The following is a 24,404-nucleotide window of genomic DNA, read 5'->3' as shown; positions in this document are numbered from 1 at the left end:
TTCTCCCGTCTCCACAGGTAGAGGCTCTTTGTGTTGGGCTGTTTTGTGTTACGTTAGAGAGAAGGTCACGTTCAGGCAATCTGCCTTTCTCCCATCTCCACAGGTAGAGGCTCTTTGTGTTGGGCTGTTTTGTGTTACGTTAGAGAGAAGGTCACGTTCAGGCAATCTGCCTTTCTCCCATCTCCATAGGTAGAGGCTCTTTGTGTTGGGCTGTTTTGTGTTACGTTAGAGAGAAGGTCACGTTCAGGCAATCTGCCTTTCTCCCGTCTCCACAGGTAGAGGCTCTTTGTGTTGGGCTGTTTTGTGTTACGTTAGAGAGAAGGTCACGTTCAGGCAATCTGCCTTTCTCCCATCTCCACAGGTAGAGGCTCTTTGTGTTGGGCTGTTTTGTGTTACGTTAGAGAGAAGGTCACGTTCAGGCAATCTGCCTTTCTCCCATCTCCATAGGTAGAGGCTCTTTGTGTTGGGCTGTTTTGTGTTACGTTAGAGAGAAGGTCACGTTCAGGCAATCTGCCTTTCTCCCGTCTCCACAGGTAGAGGCTCTTTGTGTTGGGCTGTTTTGTGTTACGTTAGAGAGAAGGTCACGTTCAGGCAATCTGCCTTTCTCCCGTCTCCACAGGTAGAGGCTCTTTGTGTTGGGCTGTTTTGTGTTACGTTAGAGAGAAGGTCACGTTCAGGCAATCTGCCTTTCTCCCATCTCCACAGGTAGAGGCTCTTTGTGTTGGGCTGTTTTGTGTTACGTTAGAGAGAAGGTCACGTTCAGGCAATCTGCCTTTCTCCCGTCTCCACAGGTAGAGGCTCTTTGTGTTGGGCTGTTTTGTGTTACGTTAGAGAGAAGGTCACGTTCAGGCAATCTGCCTTTCTCCCGTCTCCACAGGTAGAGGCTCTTTGTGTTGGGCTGTTTTGTGTTACGTTAGAGAGAAGGTCACGTTCAGGCAATCTGCCTTTCTCCCATCTCCACAGGTAGAGGCTCTTTGTGTTGGGCTGTTTTGTGTTACGTTAGAGAGAAGGTCACATTCAGGCAATCTGCCTTTCTCCCGTCTCCACAGGTAGAGGCTCTTTGTGTTGGGCTGTTTTGTGTTACGTTAGAGAGAAGGTCACGTTCAGGCAATCTGCCTTTCTCCCGTCTCCACAGGTAGAGGCTCTTTGTGTTGGGCTGTTTTGTGTTACGTTAGAGAGAAGGTCACGTTCAGGCAGTCTGCCTTTCTCCCGTCTCCACAGGTAGAGGCTCTTTGTGTTGGGCTGTTTTGTGTTACGTTAGAGAGAAGGTCACGTTCAGGCAGTCTGCCTTTCTCCCGTCTCCACAGGTAGAGGCTCTTTGTGTTGGGCTGTTTTGTGTTACGTTAGAGAGAAGGTCACGTTCAGGCAATCTGCCTTTCTCCCATCTCCACAGGTAGAGGCTCTTTGTGTTGGGCTGTTTTGTGTTACGTTAGAGAGAAGGTCACGTTCAGGCAATCTGCCTTTCTCCCGTCTCCACAGGTAGAGGCTCTTTGTGTTGGGCTGTTTTGTGTTACGTTAGAGAGAAGGTCACGTTCAGGCAGTCTATCTTTCTCCCATCTCCATAGGTAGAGGCTCTTTGTGTTGGGCTGTTTTGTGTTACGTTAGAGAGAAGGTCACGTTCAGGCAATCTGCCTTTCTCCCATCTCCACAGGTAGAGGCTCTTTGTGTTGGGCTGTTTTGTGTTAGGTTAGAGAGAAGGTCACATTCAGGCAATCTGCCTTTCTCCCGTCTCCACAGGTAGAGGCTCTTTGTGTTGGGCTGTTTTGTGTTAGGTTAGAGAGAAGGTCACATTCAGGCAATCTGCCTTTCTCCCATCTCCACAGGTAGAGAGGCCCTTTTCTCTTACATCCAGCTGTCTATGTCAGTTGGCCAATAACACGGTCACAGAGTCAACATTGTGTTTGTGTGTGATCATCTGTGTGTGTGAATGTGTGTGTGTTTGTTTGTGTGTTGGCTCAGAGCTCCAGGTTGTTTTTTAGCATGCTTCCACCTAGACTTTCTACCAAACGGCAACCAGAAATAAAAATAACCAACCTCACGCAACCTTTAAAACACAATTTATGTCTCTCTCCGTTGTCATGACAACAAGGGTGCTGGGGATCACATGTACAGTCACGACCGAAATTATTGGCACCCTTGATAGAGATGACAAAAAAATACTGTATAAAATAAATAATACAAATACCGAGCATGGGAAAATTATATTATTTTATACTAATACAATTACTGAGAGAAAAATGGGGTGTCAATAATGTTAACCCCTATCTTTTTGAGGTGAGAAAAAAGTATTACTTGTTATAAACAAATATTTTTTTCTGAGCAATTGTTTTAGTAGAAAATAATCTAATTTAGCAATTTTGAGCATAGAATATAGCTCAGTATTTGTATGATTTATTTTATTCTGTCTTTATTGCTCATCTTTATCAAGGGTGCCAATAATTTTTGTCATAAACATATGCATTTGTATTTATTATGGATCCCCATTAGCTGCTGCTACGTGGTGAGCTGGATATGTCCTGGCTCAAACCAGGCTCCTGTTGGAGAGCTCTGCTCTGCTGGTCGTCTAGAATGATCCTAGGTCTGTTTAAACTAACATGCTGACTACCCCAAAATAAAAGTAAATAGAAAAAAGCAACCACCCATTCTGACTACACCGGGCATGCTGACTACACCACCCATTCTGACTACACCACCCATGCTGACTACACCGGGCATGTTGACTACACCGGGCATGCTGACTACACCGGGCATGCTGACTACACCGGGTATGCTGACTACACCGGGCATGCTGACTACACCGGGCATGCTGACTACACCGGGTATGCTGACTACACCGGGCATGCTGACTACACCGGGCATGCTGACTACACCACCCATTCTGACTACACCGGGCATGCTGACTACACCAGGCATGCTGACTACACCGGGCATGCTGACTACACCGGGCATGCTGACTACACCACCCATTCTGACTACACCGGGCATGCTGACTACACCACCCATTCTGACTACACCGGGCATGCTGACTACACCGGGCATGCTGACTACACCACCCATTCTGACTACACCGGGCATGCTGACTACACCACCCATGCTGACTACACCACCCATGCTGACTACACCGGGCATGCTGACTACACCACCCATGCTGACTACACCGGGCATGCTGACTACACCACCCATGCTGACTACACCAGGCATGCTGACTACACCACCCATGCTGACTACACCGGGCATGCTGACTACACCACCCATGCTGACTACACCACCCATGCTGACTACACCGGGCATGCTGACTACACCACCCATGCTGACTACACCGGGCATGCTGACTACACCACCCATGCTGACTACACCAGGCATGCTGACTACACCACCCATGCTGACTACACCGGGCATGCGGGTGCGTCCACACCAGACACGATCAGGACACGCAGGTTGAAATATCAAAATGAACTCTGAACCAACTATATTAATTTGGGGACAGGTCGAAACAAACATGAAACATTCATGGACATTTAGCTAGCTAGCTTGCTGTTGCTAGCTAATTTGTCCTGGGATGTAAACATTGGGTTGTTTTTTTACCTGAAATGCACAAGTTCCTTTTTTTTGATGGATCTTTGTAGAATATCGACCCATTGACTAACTGGCAGGTGTCTTCACTGACATTTTCAACATGTCCCTCATTGAGTCTGTAATACCAACATGTTTCAAGCAGACCACCATAGTCCCTGTGCCCAAGAACACGAAGGCAACCTGTCTAAATGACTACAGACCCGTAGCTCTCACGTCCGTAGCCATGAGGTGCTTTGAAAGGCTGGTAATGGCTCACATCAACACCATTATCCCAGAAACCCTAGACCCACTCCAATTTGCATACCGCCCAAACAGATCCACTGATGATGCAATCTCTATTGCACTCCACACTGCCCTTTCCCACCTGGACAAAAGGAACACCTACGTTAGAATGCTATTCATTGACTACAGCTCAGCTTTCAACATCATAGTACCCTGAAAGATCATCACTAAGCTAAGGACTCTGGGACTAAACACCTCCCTCTGCAACTGGATCCTGGACTTCCTGACGGGCCGCCCCCAGGTGGTGAGGGTAGGTAGCAACACATCTGCCACGCTGATCCTCAACACTGGAGCGTGCTCAGTCCCCTCCTGTACTCCCTGTTCACCCACGACTGCATGGCCGAACACGACTCCAACACCATCATTAAGTTTGCAGACGACACAACAGTGGCCTGATCACCGACAACGACGAGACAGCCTATAGGGAGGTGGTCAGAGACCTTGCCGGGTGGTGCCAGAATAACAACCTATCCATCAACGTAACCAAGACAAAGGAGATGATTGTGGACTACAAGAAAAAGAGGACCGAGCACGCCCCCATTCTCATCGTTGGGGCTGCAGTGGAGCAGGTTGAGAGCTTCAAGTTCCTTGGTGTCCACATCAACAAACGAACATGGTCCAAGCACACCATGACAGTTGTGAAGTGGGCACGACAAAACTTGTTCTCCCTCAGGAGACTGAAAAGATTTGGCATGGGTCCTCAAATCCTCAAAAGATTCGACAGCTGCACCATCGAGGGCATCCTGACTGGTTACATCACTGCCTGGTATGGCAACTGCTCAACCTCCGACCGCAAGGCACTACAGAGGGTAGTGCGTACGGCCCAGTACATCACTGGGGCTAAGCTGCCTGCCATCCAGGACCTCTACACCAGGCGGTGTCAGAGGAAGGCCCTAAAAATTGTCAAAAACCACAGCCACCCCAGTCATAGACGGTTCTCTCTACTACCGCACGGCAAGCGGTACCGGAGTGCCAAGTCTAGGACAAAAAGGCTTCTCAACAGTTTTTACCCCCAAGCCATAAGATTCCTGAACATCTAATCAAATGGCTACCTGGACTATTTGCATTGTGTGCAAATCTCTTTACACTGCTGCTACTCTCTGTTTGTCATATATGCATAGTCACTTTAACTATACATTCATGTATATATTACCTCAATTAGCCCGACCAACCAGTGTCCCCGCACATTGGCTAACCGGGCTATCTGCATTGTGTGCCCCCCCAACTCCTCTTTTACGCTGCTGCTACTCTGTTTATCATATATGCATAGTCACTTTAACTATAGATTAATGTACATACTACCTCAATTAGCCCCAGCACATTGGCTAACCGGGCTATCTGCATTGTGTCCCACCACCCGCCATCCACCACCCGCCAACCCCTCTTTTACGCTACTGCTACTCTCTGTTTGTCATATATGCATAGTCACTTTAACCATATCTATATGTACATACTACCTCAATCAGCCCAACTATCCAGTGCCTGTATATAGCCTCGCTACTGTTATAGCCTTGCTACTGTATATAGCCTCACTACTGTTATAGCCTCACTTCAGTATATAGCCTCACTACTGTATATAGCCTCACTGCTGTATATAGCCTCGCTACTGTATATAGCCTCACTACTGTATATAGCCTCGCTACTGTTATAGCCTCGCTACTGTATATAGCCTCGCTACTGTATATAGCCTCACTACTGTATATAGCCTCGCTACTGTTATAGCCTCACTACTGTATATAGCCTCGCTACTGTATATAGCCTCACTACTGTATATAGCCTCACTACTGTATATAGCCTCGCTACTGTATATAGCCTCGCTACTGTATATAGCCTCACTACTGTATATAGCCTCGCTACTGTATATAGCCTCTCTACTGTATATAGTCTCGCTACTGTATATAGCCTCTCCTACTGTATATAGCCTCTCTACTGTATATAGCCTCTCTACTGTATATAGCCTCTCTACTGTATATAGTCTCGCTACTGTATATAGCCTCGCTACTGTATATAGCCTCGCTACTGTATATAGTCTCACTACTGTATATAGCCTCTCTACTGTATATAGCCTCTCCTACTGTATATAGTCTCGCTACTGTTATAGCCTCACTACTGTATATAGCCTCTCTACTGTATATAGCCTCTCCTACTGTATATAGCCTCTCTACTGTATATAGCCTCTCTACTGTATATAGCCTCTCTACTTTTATAGCCTCACTACTGTTATTTTTCACTGTCTTTTTAGTGTTGTTTTTATTTCTTTACTTACCTATTGTTCACCTAATACTTTTTTTTTTGCACTGTTGGTTAGAGCTTGTAAGTAAGCATTTCACTGTAAGGTCTACACCTGTTGTATTCGGCGCACGTGACAAATAAACTTTGATTTGATTTTGAGACACACAAAATCACGTGTTCTCTACTCTGACAATTAATCCACAGATAAAAGGGGAAACCTTGTTAGTTTCTAGTAATCTCTCTTAGTTCAGCCTTCTTCTGTGGAATTTATATGCCTTTGGCAACCAACTTTAAGGTGCGTTACTGCAACCAACTGGACAGGAGGGTGGACCTCGTTCATTTTTCAATCACCCTCGTGGGTATATGCTCCTAATAACCAGGCATGACTTGCACTGCGTCAAGCGTCTTAAAAAGAACCAAGTTCTATTTTTAGTGCCTGGCTACGCAGACGCTCATTGACGTGGGCGAGCAGTTTGTATGAAATTATAGATTAACATGTATGTGTAAACTTATTTTGTAACACTCACGCACGCAACACGGCCGGTGTGGCCAGCATGTACCTGTCTGTCTGTCTGTCTGTCTGTCTGTCTGTCTGTCTGTCTGTCTGTCTGTCTGTCTGTCTGTCTGTCTGTCTGTCTGTCTGTCTGTCTGTCTGTCTGTCTGTCTGTCTGTCTGCCTGTCTGCCTGCCTGCCTGCCTGCCAAGGAGACATTTCAGAGAGAGAGTCCTTAAAAACGGGAACTACACAATTGTAATGCTGCGTGTGGCCATGCATGTGTATGCCTGTATCAGTCTGTGCACGTGAGTCCATGTGTCTGGTGTGTGAGTGCATGTGTCTGGTGTGTGTGTGTGTGTGTGAGTGAGTGCATGTGTCTGGTGTGTGTGTGAACGTGAGTGCATGTGTCTGGTGTGTGTGTGCCCGCAAGTGCATGTTTGTGGCCTATAGTTTATTTTACCAGAAATAGACTGGCATAGCTATGCCCTGTAGCCCTGTTCTCTGTATTGTTCTCTCTCTCTCTCTCTCTCTCTCTCTCTCTCTCTCTCTCTCTCTCTCTCTCTCTCTCTCTCTCTCTCTCTCTCTCTCTCTCTCTCTCTCTCTCTCTCTCTCTCTCTCTCTCTCTCTCTCTCTCATTATTTGTTCCCTCTCTCATAGAGGAGAGATGCTCTGCTCGTTCAAACTACTTCAGCCGGATAAACGCTTTTCAGTCAGCGTGCTCACAACTAGCCAATACCACTGTGTTAAAGTAGTCTATGAGAGAGAGAGAGCGAGAGAGAGAGGTAGAGAGAGAGAGAGAGAGAGTGAGAGTTTTGACCCATATTACTGTTTTACAATCACATGTTCCAGAACACAGAACATCCCAATATTCTACAGAACAGTGTTCTATGTACCTCACAGCTGTCCGTTGGGATTGGCTGCTTCAGAGCTGCAGTGGGTTTTGATTGGTTTGTTCCGACTCTGTGCTGACTCAAAAGAGTAAGAGATGGAGGGGAGGGGGATAAAAGCAGGAGAGGGGAGACAGAGCAAGAGAGAGGAAATGTTTGACCATATTGGATACACATATTTCCCTCAGATTACAAAGACCCACATTTGAAAACAAATCCAATTTTGATAAACTCCCATATCTACTGGGTGAAATACCACTGTGTGACATCACAGCAGCAACATATGTGAACTGTTGCCACAAGAAAAGAGCAACCAGTGAAGAACAAACACCATTGTAAATACAGCCCATATTTATGTTTATTTATTTACCCTTTTGTACTTTAACTATTTGCACATCGTTACAACACTGTATATAGCCATAATATGACATTTGAATGTCTATATTCCTTTGGAACTTTTATGTTTACAGTTCATTGTTTAGATGGGAGAGGGGGTCCATTTGTAGAGAGAAATATTAAAATACCACACCTTAACTTGTCCCTCCTGCTCCATCTCTTTCTCGATCTCCTCTCCCCTCACTCTTTCCTCATAACATCTGGCAATCTGTCCATCTCTATGGCAGTGTGATCAGAATAGCACACCTTTGCCCTCACTCTCTCCCTGTTCTCTCTTCCTTCCCCCGTCACTCTCTCTGCTCTCACACTCTCAAATTCAATTCAATTCAAAGGGCTTTATTGTCATGGGAAGCATATGTTTACATTGCCAAAGAAAATGGAATAGACAATAAACAAAAGGGAAATAAACAAGGGAAACATTAGTAAACATTACACTCACAAACGTTTTAAAATAATATAGATAGAAATGTTATATTACTGGCTGCTATTGGTTACAGTCTTGTAACATTGGACCAGTTGCGCTCTGAGGCGGCTGATGTTTGTGGATTTGGAGGATGATGGAGGGAACAGGGGAAAGAGCCTCAGATCCACAAAGTCCCTTCCACCAGGTCGCTGATGAGATATGTTGGCACGACTGCCATATTGCATTTCCATCCCAAAGCCCTTGCTTGGAAGTGTACTTTGCCAGACTGCCAAGAACCTTGCCCTAATCCAGGCCAAGGTGGCGAGACACGGTAGTGATGACACCATAGGCCTTGTTGATCTCTGCACCAGACAGGATGCTCTTGCCAGCATACTTGGGGTTCAACATGTACGCTGCGGCGTGTATGGGCTTCAGGCAGAAGTCTTCACGCTTTTTGATATATTTCAGAATTGCAGATTCCTTTGCTTGGCGCAACAATGAAGTGGGCAGGGCAGTACGGATTTCTTCTCTTACATCTGCTAGCAGAGTCTGAACATCAGACAGGATGGCATTGTCTCCCTCAATCCGTGCAATGGCTACGGCTATAGGTTTCAGGAGTTTCAGGCTGCTTACCACTCACTCCCAAAATACATCACCAGGAGGATCCTCTTGATGGGGCTGTCCATATCTGCAGACTGTGATATGGCCATTTCTTGGAGAGACTCCTTCCCCTCCAGGAGACTGTCAAACATGATGACAACACCACCCCAACGAGTGTTGCTGGGCAGCTTCAATGTGGTGCTCTTATTCTTCTCATTTTGCTTGGTGAGGTAGATTGCTGTTATTATTTGATGACCCTTCACATACCTAACCATTTCCTTGACTCTCTTGCAGAGTGTATCCATTGTTTTCCGTGCCATGATGTCCTTGAGGAGCAGATTCAATGCATGAGTAGCACAGCCAATGGGTGTGATGTGAGGGTAGGACTCCTCCACTTTAGACCAAGCAGCCTTCATGTTCGCAGAATTGTCTGTCACCAGTGCAAATACCTTCTGTGGTCCAAGGTCATTGATGACTGCCTTCAGCTCATCTGCACTGTAGAGACCGGTGTGTCTGTTGTCCTTTGTGTCTGTGCTCTTGTAGAATACTGGTTGAGGGGTGGAGAAGATGTAGTTAATTATTCCTTGCCCACGAACATTTGACCATCCATCAGAGATGATTGCAATACAGTCTGCTTTCTCTATGATTTGCTTGACCTTCACTTGAACTCTGTCGAACTCTGCATCCAGCAAATGAGTAGATAAATCATGTCTGATTGGAGGGGTGTATGCTGGGCGAAGAACATTCAGAAATCTCTTCCAATACACATTGCCTGTGAGCATCAGAGGTGAACCAGTTGCATACACAGCTCGAGGAAGACATTCATCAGCATTTCTCTGACTACATTCGTCCATTGAGTCAAATAAATGTCTGATTCCAGGAGAACCAGAAGCTGTTGCTATCGATCAGGTGTCTGATTCATCATTTTCACCTCTTTTCTTTTCTTCTTTTTTTCTTTCACCCTTATTTAACCAGGTAGGCCAGTTGAGAACAAGTTCTCATTTACAACTGTGACCTGGCCAAGATAATGCAAAGCAGTGCCACAAAAACAACAACACAGAGTTACACATGGGATAAACAAACATACAGTCAATAACACAATAGAAAAAGCTATGTACAGTGTGTGCAAATGTAGTAAGATTAGGAAGGTAAGGCAAAAGAGGCGAAATAATTACAATTTAGCATTAACACTGGAGTGATAGATGTGCAGATGATGATGTGCAAGTAAAGATACTGGGGTGCAAAAGAGCAAAAATAAATAAATAACAATATGGGGATGAGGTAGTTGGGTGTGCTATTTACAGATGTGCTGAGTAAAGGTACAGTGATCGGTAAGCTGCTCTGACAGCTGATGCTTAAAGTTAGAGAGGGAGATATAAGTCTCCAGTTTCAGTAATTTGTGCAGTTCGTTCCAGTCATTGGCAGCAGAGAACTGGAAGGAAAGGTGGCCAAAGGAGGTGTTGGCTTTGGGGATGAGCAGTGAAATATACCTGCTGGAGCGCGTGCTACGGATGGGTGTTGCTATGGTGACCAGTGAGCTGAGATAAGGCGGGGCTTTATTTAGCAAAGACTTATATATGACCTGGAGCCAGTGGGTCTGGCGACGAATATGTAGTGAGCGCCAGCCAACGAGAGCATACAGGTTGCAGTGGTGGGTAGTATGGGGCTTTGGTGACAAAACGGATGGCACTGTGATAGACTACATCCAATTCGCTGAGTAGAGTGTTGGAGGCTATTTTGTAAATGACATCCGATCAGTTGGATCAGTTGGATAGTCAGTTTTACGAGGGTATGTTTGGTAGCATGAGTGAAGGAGGCTTTGTTGCGAAATAGGAAGCCGATCTAGAATTAATTTTGGATTGGAGATGCATAATGTGAGTCTAGAAGGAGAGTTTACAGTCTAACTAGACACCTAGGTATTAGCAGTTGTCCACATATTTTAAGTCAGAACCGCCCAGAGTAGTGATGCTGGACGGGCAGGCAGGTGCAGGCAGTGATCGGTTGAAGAGCATGCATTTAGTTTTACTAGCATTTAACAGCAGTATGGCATTGAAGCTTGTTTGGAGGTTTGTTAACACAGTGTCCAAAGAAGGGCCAGATGTATACAGAATGGTGTCGTCTGCGTAGAGGCGGATCAGAGAATCACCAGCAGCAAGAGCGACATCATTGATGTGGCACCCCCATAGAGACTGCCAGAGGTCTGGACAACAGGCCCTCTCCGATTTGACACACTGAACTCTGTCTGAGAAGTAGTTGGTGAACCAGGCGAAGCAGTCATTTGAGAAACCAAGGCTGTTGAGTCTACCGATAAGAATGCTGTGATTGACAGAGTCGAAAGCCTTGGCCAGGTCGATGAAGATGGCTAAACAGTTCTGTCTTTTATCGATGGCGGTTATGATATCGTTTAGGTGCACCATTGACCAGCTCTGAAACCAGATTGCATAGTGGAGAAGGTACGGTGGGATTCTAAATGGTCGGTGATCTGTTTGTTAACTTGTCTTTCGAAGACTTTAGAAAGGCAGGGCAAGATGGATATAGGTCTATAACAGTTTGGGTCTAGAGTGTCTCACCCTTTGAAGAGAGGGAAGAACGCGGCAGCTTTCCAATCTTTGGGCATCTCAGATGATACGAAAGAGAGGTTGAACAGGCTAGTAATAGGGGTTGCAACAATTTCAGCAAATAATTTTAGAAAGAGAGGGTCCAGATTGTCTAGCCCAGCTGATTTGTAGGGATCCAGATTTTGCCGCTCTTTCAGCATATCAGCTGTCTGGATTTGGGTGAAGGAGAAGCGGGGGGGCTTGGGCAAGTTTCTGCGGGGGGTGCAGAGCTGTTGGCCGGGGTATGGGTAGCCAGGTGTAAAGCATGGCCAGCCGTAGTAAAATGCTTATTGAAATAATCAATTATCGTAGATTTATCGGTGGTGACAGAGTTTCCTAGCCTCAATACAGTGGGCAGTTGGGAGGAGGTGCTCTTATTCTCCATGGACTTTACAGTGTCCCAAAACTTTTTGGAATTAGTGCTACAGGATGAAAATTTCTCTTTGAAAAAGCTAGCCTTAGCTTTCATAACTGACTGTGTATATTGGTTCCTGACTTCCCTGAAAAGTTGTATATCGCGGGGGCTATTTGATGCTAATGCAGTACACCACAAAATGTTTTTGTGCTGGTCAAGGGCAGTCAAGTTTGGGGTGAACCAAGGGCTATATCTGTTCTTAGTTCTGCATTTTTTGAATGGGGCATGCTTATTTAAGATGGTGAGGAAAGCTCTTTTAAAGAGCAACCAGACATCCTCTACTGACGGGATAAGGTCAATATCCTTCCAGGATACCCGGGCCAGGTCAATTAGAAAGGCCCGCTCGCTGAACTGTTTAAGGGAGATTTTGACAGTGATGAGTGGTGGTCATTTGACCGCGGACCCATTACGGACGCAGGCAATGAGGCAGTGATCGCTGAGATCCTGGTTGAAGATAGCAGAGGTGTATTTAGAGGCCAAGTTGGTTAGGATGATATCTATGAGGGTGCACATGGTTACGGATTTAGGGTTGTACCTGGTAGGTTCCTTGATAATTTGTTTGAGATTGAGGGCATCTAGCTTAGATTGTAGGACGGCCGGGGTGTTAAGCATATCCCAGTTTAGGTCACCTAACAGTACAAACACTGAAGATAGATGGGGGGCAATCAATTCACATATGGTGTCCAGGGCACAGCTGGGGGCTGAGGGGGGTCTATAACAAGATGTAACAGTAAGAGACTTATTTCTGGAAATGTGGATTTTTAAAAGTAGAAGCTCGAATTGTTTGGGCACAGACATGGATAGTATGACAGAACTCTGCAGACTTTCTCGGCAGTAGATTGCAACTCCGCCCCCTTTGGCAGTTCTATCTTGTCGGAAAATGTTGTAGTTGGGGATGGAAATTTCAGAATTTTTGGTGGCCTTCCTAAGCCAGGATTCAGACACGGCTAGGACATCAGGGTTTGCGGAGTGTGCTAAAGCAGTGAATAAAACAGACTTAGGGAGGAGGCTTCTAATGTTAACATACATGAAACCAAGGCTTTTACGGTTACAGAAGTCAATAAATGAGAGCGCCTGGGGAATAAGTGTGGTGCTGGGGGCTACAGGGCCTGGTTTAACCTCTACATCACCAGAGGAACAGAGAAGGAGTAGGATAAGGGTACGGCTAAAGGCTATAAGAATTGGTTGTCTAGTGCATTGGGAATAGCGAATAAAAGGAGCAGATTTCTGGGTGTGGTAGAATAGATTCAGGGCATAATGTACAGACAAGGGAATGGTAGGATGTGATTACAGTGGAGGTAAACCTAGGCATTGAGTGACAATGAGAGCGGTTGCGTCTCTGGAGGCACCAGTTAAGCAAGGTGAGGTCTCCGCATGTGTGGAGGGTGGGACAAAAGAGCTAGCTTTTTTGATGAATTTAAACATAATTCCCAAAATTCCCGGGCTTAACTTCCCATGGAACATTTCTGGAAAATTTCCCGGAAAGTTTCTGACCCTTTGCACCCTAGACCCTAGAAGGTCTAGGTTGAGCTGGGTTTATTATTATGTGGCTAGGTGAACCTAGTTGGTCCTCAGACAGAAGGTCTAGGGCAGGCTGGGTGTATTATTATGTGGCTGGGTGAACCTAGTTGGTCCTCAGACAGAAGGTCTAGGGTGCGCTGGGTGTATTATTATGTGGCTGGGTGAACCTAGTTGGTCCTCAGACAGAAGGTCTAGGGCGCTGGGTGTATTATTATGTGGCTGGGTGAACCTAGTTGGTCCTCAGACAGAAGGTCTAGGGTGCGCTGGGTGTATTATTATGTGGCTGGGTGAACCTAGTTGGTCCTCAGACAGAAGGTCTAGGGTCCTGGGTGTATTATTATGTGGCTGGGTGAACCTAGTTGGTCCTCAGACAGAAGGTCTAGGGTGCGCTGGGTGTATTATTATGTGGCTGGGTGAACCTAGTTGGTCCTCAGACAGAAGGTCTAGGGGGCGCTGGGTGTATTATTATGTGGCTAGGTGAACCTAGTTGGTCCTCAGACAGAAGGTCTAGGGGGCGCTGGGTGTATTATTATGTGGCTGGGTGACCCTAGTTGGTCCTCAGACAGAAGGTCTAGGGGGCGCTGGGTGTATTATTATGTGGCTGGGTGACCCTAGTTGGTCCTCAGGGGGCGCTGGGTCTAGGGGGCGCTGGGTGTATTATTATGTGGCTGGGTGACCCTAGTTGGTCCTCAGACAGAAGGTCTAGGGTCCTGGGTGTATTATTATGTGGCTGGGTGAACCTAGTTGGTCCTCAGACAGAAGGTCTAGGGGGCGCTGGGTGTATTATTATGTGGCTGGGTGACCCTAGTTGGTCCTCAGGGGGCGCTGGGTCTAGGGGGCGCTGGGTGTATTATTATGTGGCTGGGTGAACCTAGTTGGTCCTCAGACAGAAGGTCTAGGGTGCGCTGGGTGTATTATTATGTGGCTGGGTGAACCTAGTTGGTCCTCAGACAGAAGGTCTAGGGGGCGCTGGGTGTATTATTATGTGGCTGGGTGAACCTAGTTGGTCCTCAGACAGAAGGTCTAGGGTGCGCTGGGTGTATTATTATGTGGCTGGGTGAACCTAGTTGGTCCTCAGACAGAAGGTCTAGGGTGCGCTGGGTGTATTATTATGTGGCTGGGTGAACCTAGTTGGTCCTCAGACAGAAGGTCTAGGGGGCGCTGGGTGTATTATTATGTGGCTAGGTGAACCTAGTTGGTCCTCAGACAGAAGGTCTAGGGCACGCTGGGTGTATTATTATGTGGCTGGGTGAACCTAGTTGGTCCTCAGACAGAAGGTCTAGGGTGCGCTGGGTGTATTATTATGTGGCTGGGTGAACCTAGTTGGTCCTCAGACAGAAGGTCTAGGGTGCGCTGGGTGTATTATTATGTGGCTGGGTGAACCTAGTTGGTCCTCAGACAGAAGGTCTAGGGGGCGCTGGGTGTATTATTATGTGGCTGGGTGAACCTAGTTGGTCCTCAGACATTTACATTTTACATTTAAGTCATTTAGCAGACGCTCTTATCCAGAGCGACTTACAAATTGGTGCATTCACCTTATGATATCCAGTGGAACAACCACTTTACAATAGACAGAAGGTCTAGGGTGCGCTGGGTGTTTGAACACCAGAGTTTACACACTGTGTGTTTGGGAAAAAGTGTATTTTATTGTATATATTTCCCATGTGAGTCCATAAGGAGTACAATCTGTGTCTTGTGTGTGTCCTCAGTGGGTGTGGGGGGGTTGTCAGGAGAGCTATCAGGGGGGCTTACAGGGGGGTGATAGGAGGATATGGGGTCCCCTAGGCTTGTGGTTCTTCATTTATGTGTCCTGCTGTGATGACGAGGCTATGGTCTTTCTCTCTCATTGCCAAGGTTACCCACAATGGTGTGCTGGCATGTGCTCAGTGGTGTTAGTAACCGTGGAGATGGGATACTGAAGTGGATCATTAGAGATCCACCTCTAGGGCTGTTGCGGTGACCGTATTACTGCCACACCGGCGGTCATGTCGGCAGACAGATTCCACATGACCGTTTAGTCACAGTAATTAGGCTTCTCCAAGCTCTGATGCTGCTCCTGGTCATTAGTAGTCTACCAAACTTGCTAACTGCCTGGTACTCAGCACTCTATTGTCGCTCTAATCGCTCTGACATCAATGCAAATGGATTTGAAAACCGAACACTTCATGAGAGCCCATGAACTCATGTTGCATAGATGACATTTTCCCCGCTGCCCCTGGTTCCAGACAGGTGCATGTTAATGGTCCTTACTAAGTCAAAACAAATGTCACACATATATTATTTAGTATATGTGAAGACAAGATTAAATCAAGAATAGTCTGATGGGTGGCAATATTAGCCTATCACTTATGAATGATATATTATCACTTGTGAATGATGCCCAGCAAAAGAAACAATGGCTTTTTTTGTGACTTGTTCGAATCATAGTCGCACACCACATGTAGCCTAGCCCATAGGCCTACAGTATATGTTTTAATAAGGTTTGTATCACAACTAAAGTGGCCAAATAAGTTAATAAAATAAGCACATGAATCCACTTTACAACGGGTGTAGAGCCTAACTGGCAGATATAAAGATAAAAAATGCACCTTTATAATAAAAGCATTTTATGCAGAATCACATTTGCGGTCACTTTTGATAACGGTGTTTTCCACTAATTGAACATTTGCGCTTATAGCCTACTGCCATGTGTGCATTGCTGCGCTTATAATGTGAGAAATAGCCTAATAGTTTATCAACATTACTGCACTCATAATGTGAAAAATAGCCTAATAGTTTATCAATATTACTGCACTCATAATGTGAAAAATAGCCTAATAGTTTATCAACATTTTAAACTAAACGTTCTGATCTGTTGCATCAGTTTCATTGTGTAAAAAACTTTTGATGCTGGTGGTTGTATTCATTTGGGATCTATGGCATCCCACAACTGTCCCAGACTATGTTTTGAATATTTATTTCTCGCACAGAATATAATAGGTCGACTTTTGTACAGTGGGGGATAGTAGATTGACATAGACTAGTGCTTTTGCTGTTCGTTAGGCCTACTCATCTTGTTGGCTGACGAAAAAATATCTTCAATATGCACCTCGGAATTGGATAAGGACACGTGCATTTGCGTCCCCGATGTGTCCGTCTTCACTTGTAGCCTGTGAGAAGGACCGGATCACGTGATGGAGAGCCATGTGAGTGAGAGGCACTTCGGATTGCGAAGCACACTCAGGGAGAAGGTCACAACGCAGCACTCTGGGCCGCAAAAGGCATGGATTTATTAGGGTGCGTTACGGCCACAAAGGGGATGCCACTGTGAAATTCGAGGCATTATCAAGTGCTTGTCAAATTGTGAATGAGAGACTATTGGAGTGTGTACAGCCGGCGCAATAAACAAAGCAGAGCTCATGCCTTTCAAGCGACTTTTTTCAAATCCTCATTACTCATCACAACAGCCCAACGTTTGTAGAACATCTGAAGTTACATTAATAAATTGAACATATAGGAGAAGTACCCATTTCTTTTTTAAACGCTCAACACAACAGCTGCATGTGCCACTGCCTCAAATCATTTGGAGAACATATCCTTTCTATTTTATTAAGCGTTGTTCAACTGTATTCTTCATACTATAAAATAATGTAAAATAATACCACAGAATTATATGCAGATCTTGTCTTCTGAATGAACTAGTGTTGCCCAGAGCCATTTGGCATAGCCACATCAGGATCTAACATAAAGACAACTCAGAGTATGTTATTCTGTTCTTCTGAAACAGACTACATTTTCTTCATATCATGCTTCTTTAGACCTGTCTAAAATAAATCATGGATTTATTGTGAAGGTGTAGACTATATTACATGGATTTATTTTCCTTTTTTAAATGGCTTGTAAGCTATGTGTGGAAGCCAGGAGATGCTAAATGTGTTTATGTTAATTAACGGTCAATTACCATTAGACCAACAGTTATTTGCTTGACAATCACCGGCTGATGAAATGCGACCGCCACAGCATTACTCAGTATTAGGAAGGTGTTCCTAATGTTTTGTGTTCTCAGTGTATAAGTCTGTTCTAGCCCTCTACTGAAACTGTCCCTCACTGGTCAGTGTTCAACTGACATCTCTTTCTGTCTCTACTTCCCCCACCACCCCCTCTCTCCCTCCCTCTCTCCCTCCCCTCTCCGTCCTTCAGCTGCGGATAGGTATCCACACAGGCTCAGTGTTGGCGGGGGTGGTTGGGGTGAGGATGCCCAGGTACTGTCTGTTTGGCAACAACGTCACACTGGCCAGCAAGTTTGAGTCTGGCAGCCACCCTCGATGCATCAACGTCAGCCCAACCACATACCGGTGAGTACACCTGTGTGTGTGGTGTGTGGTGCGTGTGTGTATGTGTGTGTGGTGCGGGTGCGGGTGTGTATGTGTGTGTGTGTATATGTGAGGGGTCGAGAATGAATGGCAATAGAGCAGCTTTCAGTCTCTAAGGACATTTGAGTAAGAAACGGTCACATCCAGTCACTGAATTTGTGAGACGTCATTAACACACGCCCGCAAGCACGCATGCAAGCACACACACACACACACACACACACACACACACACACACACACACACACACACACACACACACACACACACACACACACACACACACACACACACACACACACACACACTGACTGCGATGTTGAGTCAAACACTTTGAGATGAGAGCTGATCTTAGTGTTCTCTTTCTCTCTCAATCGCTCTTTCTCTCTCCCTCTTTCTGCCTCTCTCTTTCTCTCTCCCTCTTTCTCCCTCTCTCTTTCTCTCTCCCTCTTTCTCCCTCTCTCCATTTTTCTCTCTCCCTCTTTCTCCCTCTCTCTCTCCCTCTTTCTCTCTCTCTCTCTATTTCTCTCTCTCTCTCTCCCTTTTTCTCTCTCCCTCTTTCTCCCTCTCTCTCTCTCCCTCTTTCTCTCTCTCCCTCTTTCTATCTCTCCCTCTTTCTCTCTCTCCCTCTTTCTATCTCTCCCTATCTCTCTCTCTCCCTTTTTCTCTCTCCCTCTTTCTCCCTCTCTCTCCCCCTCTTTCTTTCTCTCTCTCTCCCTTTTTCTCTCTCCCTCTTTCTCCCCCTCTCTCCCTCTTTCTCTCTCCCTCTCTCTCTCTCCCCCTTTCTCTCTCTCCCTCTTTCTATCTCTCCCTATCTCTCTCTCCCTCCCTATCTCTCCCTCTCTCTCCCTCTCTCTCTCTTTCCCTCTTTCTATCTCCCTATCTCTCTCGCTCCCTCTCTCTCTCTCCCTCTCTTTCTCTCTCCCTCTTTCTCTTGCTCCCTCTTTCTCTTTCTCCCTTTCTCTCTCTCCCTCTCCCTATCTCTCTCCCTCTCTCTCCCTCTTTCTCTCTCTCCCTCTCTCCTTTCAATTTCAATTTAAGGGGCTTTATTGGCATGGGAAACATATGTTTACATTTGTTTTAAAATTATTATTTCAAATTTATCTGTGTAATCTGAGGGAAATATGTGTCTCTAATGTGGTCAAACATTTGGAAAGAGGTTAGGAAGTGCAGCTCAGTTTCCACCTCATTTTGTGGGCAGTGTGCACATAGCCTGTCTTCCCTTGAGAGCCAGGTCTGCCTTTGGCGGCCTTTCTCAATACCAAGGCAAGTCAAATATGTCCTTAATTTTGGGTCAGTCACAGTGGTCAGGTATTCTGCCACTGTGTACTCTCTGTTTAGGGGCAAATAGCGCCATGGTTTGCTCTGTTTTTTTGTTAATTCTTTCCAAATTGTCAAGCAATTATCTTTTTGTTTTCTCATGTTTTGGTTGGGTCTAATTGGGTTGCCGTCCTGGGTCTCTCTCTCTCTCTCTCTCTCTCTCTCTCTCTCTCTCTCTCTCTCTCTCTCTCTCTGGTGTCCATTCTGTGAGTCAGTGAGTCAAAAGCGTTGCCTTGGAAACCTCTATTTTTGCAGTCAAGGACGTTCTCTCCTTAGAATCACTCATTATTCGCATGACACAAAGAGGGCTAATTGTTGCAGATTTAAATCAACCTGGTGTGTGTGTGTGTGTGTGTGTGTACATAACCCCCTTCAGCACGAACACACACCTGTAGCTTGTGAATAATGCCTGGGTTCGTGATTGGCCTTTTCTCATTCTGAACAAGGCTGCATCACTCCCTGGAGAGTCTGCTGTTTGGAGAAATCTCCAAATCCCAATCTGCAGCTAAATATACCACACACACACCATGAGTGTTTAAATCTCTCTCCTCGTTCTTTCTCTTTCCCTCTCCCTCTTTCCCTCTTCCCTTTCTCCCTCTTTCCCTCTTCCCTCTTTCCCTTTCTCCCTCTTTCCCTCTCTCCCTCTTTCCCTCTTTCCCTCTCTCCCTCTTTCCCTCTTCCTGTGCCCTCTTTCCCTTTCTCCCTCTTTCCCTCTTCCCTTTCTCCCTCTTTCCCTCTTCCCTCTTCCCTCTTCCCTTTCTCCCTCTTTCCCTCTTTCCCTCTCTCCCTCTTTCCCTCTTTCCCTCTCTCCCTCTTTCCCTCTTCCTGTGCCCTCTTTCCCTCTCTCCCTCTTCCCTTTCTGACTCTTTCCCTCTTCCCTCTTTCCCTCTTCCCTTTCTCCCTCTTCCCTCTTCCCCTCTCTCCCTCTTCCCTTTCTCCCTCTTCCCTCTCTCTCTCTCCCTCTCTCCCTCTTCCCTTTCTCCCTCTCTCCTTCTCTCCCTCTCTCTCTCTCTCCCTCTTCCCTTTCTCCCTCTCTCTCTCTCTCCCTCTTCCCTCTCTCCCTCTCCCTCTTCCCTTTCTCCCTCTTCCCCTCTCTCCCTTTTCTCTCTCTCCCTCTCTCCCTCTCTCTCTCTCTCCCTCTCCCTCTCTCTCTCTCTCTCTCTCTCTCTCTCTCTCTCTCTCTCTCTCTCTCTCTCTCTCTCTCTCTCTCTCTCTCTCTCTCTCTCTCTCTCTCTCTCTCTCTCTCTCTCTCTTCCCTCTCTCCAGGCTGCTGAAAGACGATATCTCTTTCTCTTTCGTCCCTCGTTCCCGGTTGGAGCTTCCTGATAATTTTCCTAAGGATATCCCGGGAACATGCTACTTCCTGGAGGGGGGGACTTCCCATAGCCACGCCTCCCTGACCAGCTCTCGCTCCGCCCCCCCAGCTCCCCTGAGGAAAGTGTCCTACAGCATCGGCACCATGTTCCTGCGAGAGACCAGTCTATAGGCTCCCAATACACACAGTCATCAACATACACACACAACCCTACAGCCATGTTTAAATGGGAGACAATACCCTCCTACTCCAAACCAGGACTCAGTCCTCTTAACAACCCCCTCGCTTGTCCATCTAGAAACAGACACTCCTCGCTGCACCAACTACAACCTGTTGTTACCAAGGGCAACCACCCTTTACCCTCCAACCCCACCACGAATCAGACTGAAGGTTGAGAGAAGAGAGAGAAGAGGAGGAGTGAAAACAACAAGAACAACAGAGACAATAATAGAATCATCTAGCGACTCCAAAACTAAAGCCTTCTGCTTGTAGAACACAGCGTACTGTAACCATGGATACCACAGCTGGCTGTCATCTTGGGCATGGCAGGTACTATGTTATTATCAACAGCGCTCACAACTCAGTGCCTTCCTCACTAGAACACTACATACATACACACCATGTGAGTTGTCTGAACACACGGGGAAATGGAACGAGGTCTGCAGCTCTGATGCTTCCCACAGTGATGTGTGTGACTCTCCCAAATCAATCACTGTGGGAAGCCCAGGTAGTTTTGGTCCAGCTAGCAGCTGAATCACTGAGATGTTCGGACATTTTCTCTTTCAGTTAGCTGAATGCATCCGTTTGTCAACACTACACCATGGACAAGCAGCACATAAATACATCCACCCCCCTCCCTTCCATCCATCCATCCTCCCCCATCCATTCATTCATCCATCCACCCCCCTCCCCTCCATCCATCCATCCTCCCCCATCCATTAATTCATCCATCCATCCACCCCCCTCCCCTCCATCCATCCATCCTCCCCCATCCATTCATTCATCCATCCACCCCCCTCCCCTCCATCCATCCATCCTCCCCCATCCATTCATTCATCCATCCACCCCCCTCCCCTCCATCCATCCTCCCCCCTCCAGCCAGCCATCCTCCCCTCCATCCATCCATCTACTCCCCTCCATCCATCCAGCCATCCAGCCATTCTCCCCCTCCATCCATCCATCCATCCATCCATCCATCTACTCCCCTCCATCCATTCATGGGGGGGGGGGGGGGGGGTAGAAAGGGATAGTGGATTGTGGTGTGTTTTTTGGGGTAGAACAGTGAAGTGTCACTGGTCTACACTAAATTCTGGTCTACACTAAATTCTCCGTATTTAAGGGCCTTTCATATGTCCCCCACTGCATCCCTCTCTAGCTTAACACCAGCATCACACATTCATATGCCCATGGATTTAGGAAGAAGGGAGTGGCAGAGGGAGAGAAAGAGATGCTCATTTTCAATAAAATATTTTATTCTGTTCTTTTCTCAACTGATACTATTAGTAAACGTACATTGCCAGATCTCTATGTCTTAATAACCTTAGGATCCTATCTCTCTGTCCCCAACCCCATTTCTCTCTCACACACACAAACACACCTCAATAACCTTAGGATCCTGTCTCTCTGTCCCCAACCCATCTCTCTCTCACACACACCTCAATAACCTTAGGATCCTATCTCTCTGTCCCCAACCCATCTCTCTCTCACACACACCTCAATAACCTTAGGATCCTATCTCTCTGTCCCCAACCCATCTCTCTCTCACACACACCTCAATAACCTTAGGATCCTATCTCTCTGTCCCCAACCCCATCTCTCTCTCTCTCTCACACACACACACACACACACACACACACACACACACACACACACACACACACACACACACACACACACACACACACACACACACACACACACACACACACACACACACACACCTCAATAACCTTAGGATCCTATCTCTCTGTCCCCAACCCATCTCTCTCTCACACACAAAACACACATTGGCTTGTTACAAGTAAGAATTGACAGGCTTCAATAGAATACTGTTGTAAACATACTTGTCCTTGAAACGTGTTTTTGATGTCATTGATTTCGCTGTGAGGTTAAAGCATTAAAGATACAGTCATCCAGCATTCAAACAGCAGCGTAATCAAACGTCCCATGTTGGAGTTCTACACCAAAGAACTTCGTCATGTAAAATAACCTGTAAAAAAGTGTGTGTGTGTGTGTGTGTGTGTGTGTGTGTGTGTGTGTGTGTGTGTGTGTGTGTGTGTGTGTGTGTGTGTGTGTGTGTGTGTGTGTGTGTGTGTGTGTGTGTGTGTGTGTGTGTGTGAGCGAGAAAGAAGTATGTGTAAGATAACCTGTGGATCTGTTATTGCATAAAACTCTGTACAAAATAACTTGTATGTAAAAAGGTCTATAGCTATATTAAATATGTAAAATTGAGATATATTCAGTTGTAAAGATCATACTATGTTGTCCTGTTTGGTATTATTCACAAGTTTAGGACGTTCACATTTCTTTTGGCTTTTTTCTCTTTTTGGTAAATGATTTGACATGTCTGAGTTGTCTGTCATCTAGGCCCATGAATAACACTGCTGATGCATCTGGTTGTGACATGTTGACATCTGTTCAACGACTGAGTTGTAAGGCACATCCTCTGTCAAATAAGTTGTAAATAAAAATCAGCATATATGTTTAATAAAGAATGTCATTCCTTTATTATTTTAACCAGGGGGTAAGCGGTGGGAGTGTAATGTGTGCATCTCTCTCTGCTTGGAGATCCCTGCTCACATGAATGTGGGTGTGACCCAGCTAGACAGGACGTATGTAGTTTAGGTGATGGCGTAGATAGTGAGATGACAGTACAGTATGTCTGTCTGTCGAGAGAGAGAGGGGAGAGGGAGAGAGAGGTGAAGAGACGGGGATGGGGAGGGACAGAGAGAGGTGAAGAGACGGGGATGGGGAGGGACAGAGAGAGGTGAAGAGACGGGATGGGGAGGGACAGAGAGAGAGAGAGAGAACAAGAGATGGGGATGGGATGGGACAGAGAGAGAGAGAGATGGGTGGGGAGGAACAGAGAGAGAGGTGAAGAGATGGGATGGGACAGAGAGAGAGATAGGTGAAGAGATGGGGTGGGGAGGAACAGAGAGAGAGGTGAAGAGATGGGATGGGGAGCGATAGAGAGAGAGAGAGAGGTGAAGAGAGGGATGAGGAGGGACAGAGAGAGAGAGAGAGGTGAAGAGACGGGGATGGGGAGGGACAGAGAGAGAGAGAGGTGAAGAGATGGGGATGGGGTGGGACATAGAGAGAGAGGTGATGAGATGGGATGGGGAGGAACAGAGAGAGAGAGAGAGGTGAAGAGAGAGAGAGAGAGAGAGAGGTGAAGAGACGGGGATGGGGAGGGACAGAGAGAGAGAGAGAGAGAGGTGAAGAGACGGGGATGGGGTGGGACAGAGAGAGAGAGAGAGAGAGAGAGGTGATGAGATGGGATGGGGAGGAACAGAGAGAGAGAGAGAGGTGAAGAGACGGGGATGGGGAGGGACAGAGAGAGAGAGGTGAAGAGACGGGGATGGGGTGGGACATAGAGAGAGAGGTGAAGAGACGGGGATGGGGTGGGACATAGAGAGAGAGGTGAAGAGACGGGGATGGGGTGGGACATAGAGAGAGAGGTGAAGAGACGGGGATGGGGTGGGACATAGAGAGAGAGGTGAAGAGACAGGGATGGGGAGGGACAGAGAGAGGTGAAGAGACGGGGATGGGGAGGGACAGAGAGAAAGAGAGGTGAAGAGATGGGGATGGGGTGGGACATAGAGAGAGAGGTGATGAGATGGGATGGGGAGGAACAGAGAGAGAGAGAGAGGTGAAGAGACGGGGATGGGGAGGGAAAGAAAGAGAGAGAGAGAGAGAGAGGTGAAGAGATGGGGATGGGGAGGGACAGAGAGAGAGAGAGAGAGAGAGAGGTGAAGAGACGGGATGGGGTGGGACAGAGAGAGAGAGAGAGAGAG

General features: G+C 46.6%; 1 protein-coding gene across 2 annotated transcripts in view; it reads left to right on the top strand.

Moving 5' to 3' along the window:
• LOC139548275 (guanylate cyclase soluble subunit alpha-2-like) overlaps positions 1-23,102 on the top strand; it is a 72,040-nt gene extending 48,938 nt beyond the window's left edge. For both annotated transcript variants that reach the window (XM_071357847.1, XM_071357846.1), the window contains exons 8-9: positions 17,584-17,738; positions 20,343-23,102. In XM_071357847.1, the coding sequence (XP_071213948.1) occupies positions 17,584-17,738; positions 20,343-20,562 (375 nt within the window). In that variant the 3' untranslated portion in view covers positions 20,563-23,102. The remainder of the gene's footprint in view (positions 1-17,583; positions 17,739-20,342) is intronic.
• Positions 23,103-24,404: the final 1,302 nt, after the last annotated feature.

The sequence above is a fragment of the Salvelinus alpinus genome, chromosome 21 (assembly GCF_045679555.1).
Source record: "Salvelinus alpinus chromosome 21, SLU_Salpinus.1, whole genome shotgun sequence".
Taxonomy (NCBI): Eukaryota; Metazoa; Chordata; class Actinopteri; order Salmoniformes; family Salmonidae; genus Salvelinus; species Salvelinus alpinus.
The sequence above is the reverse complement of the archived record's forward strand: the minus strand, read 5'-3'. Positions and strand labels throughout refer to the sequence as shown.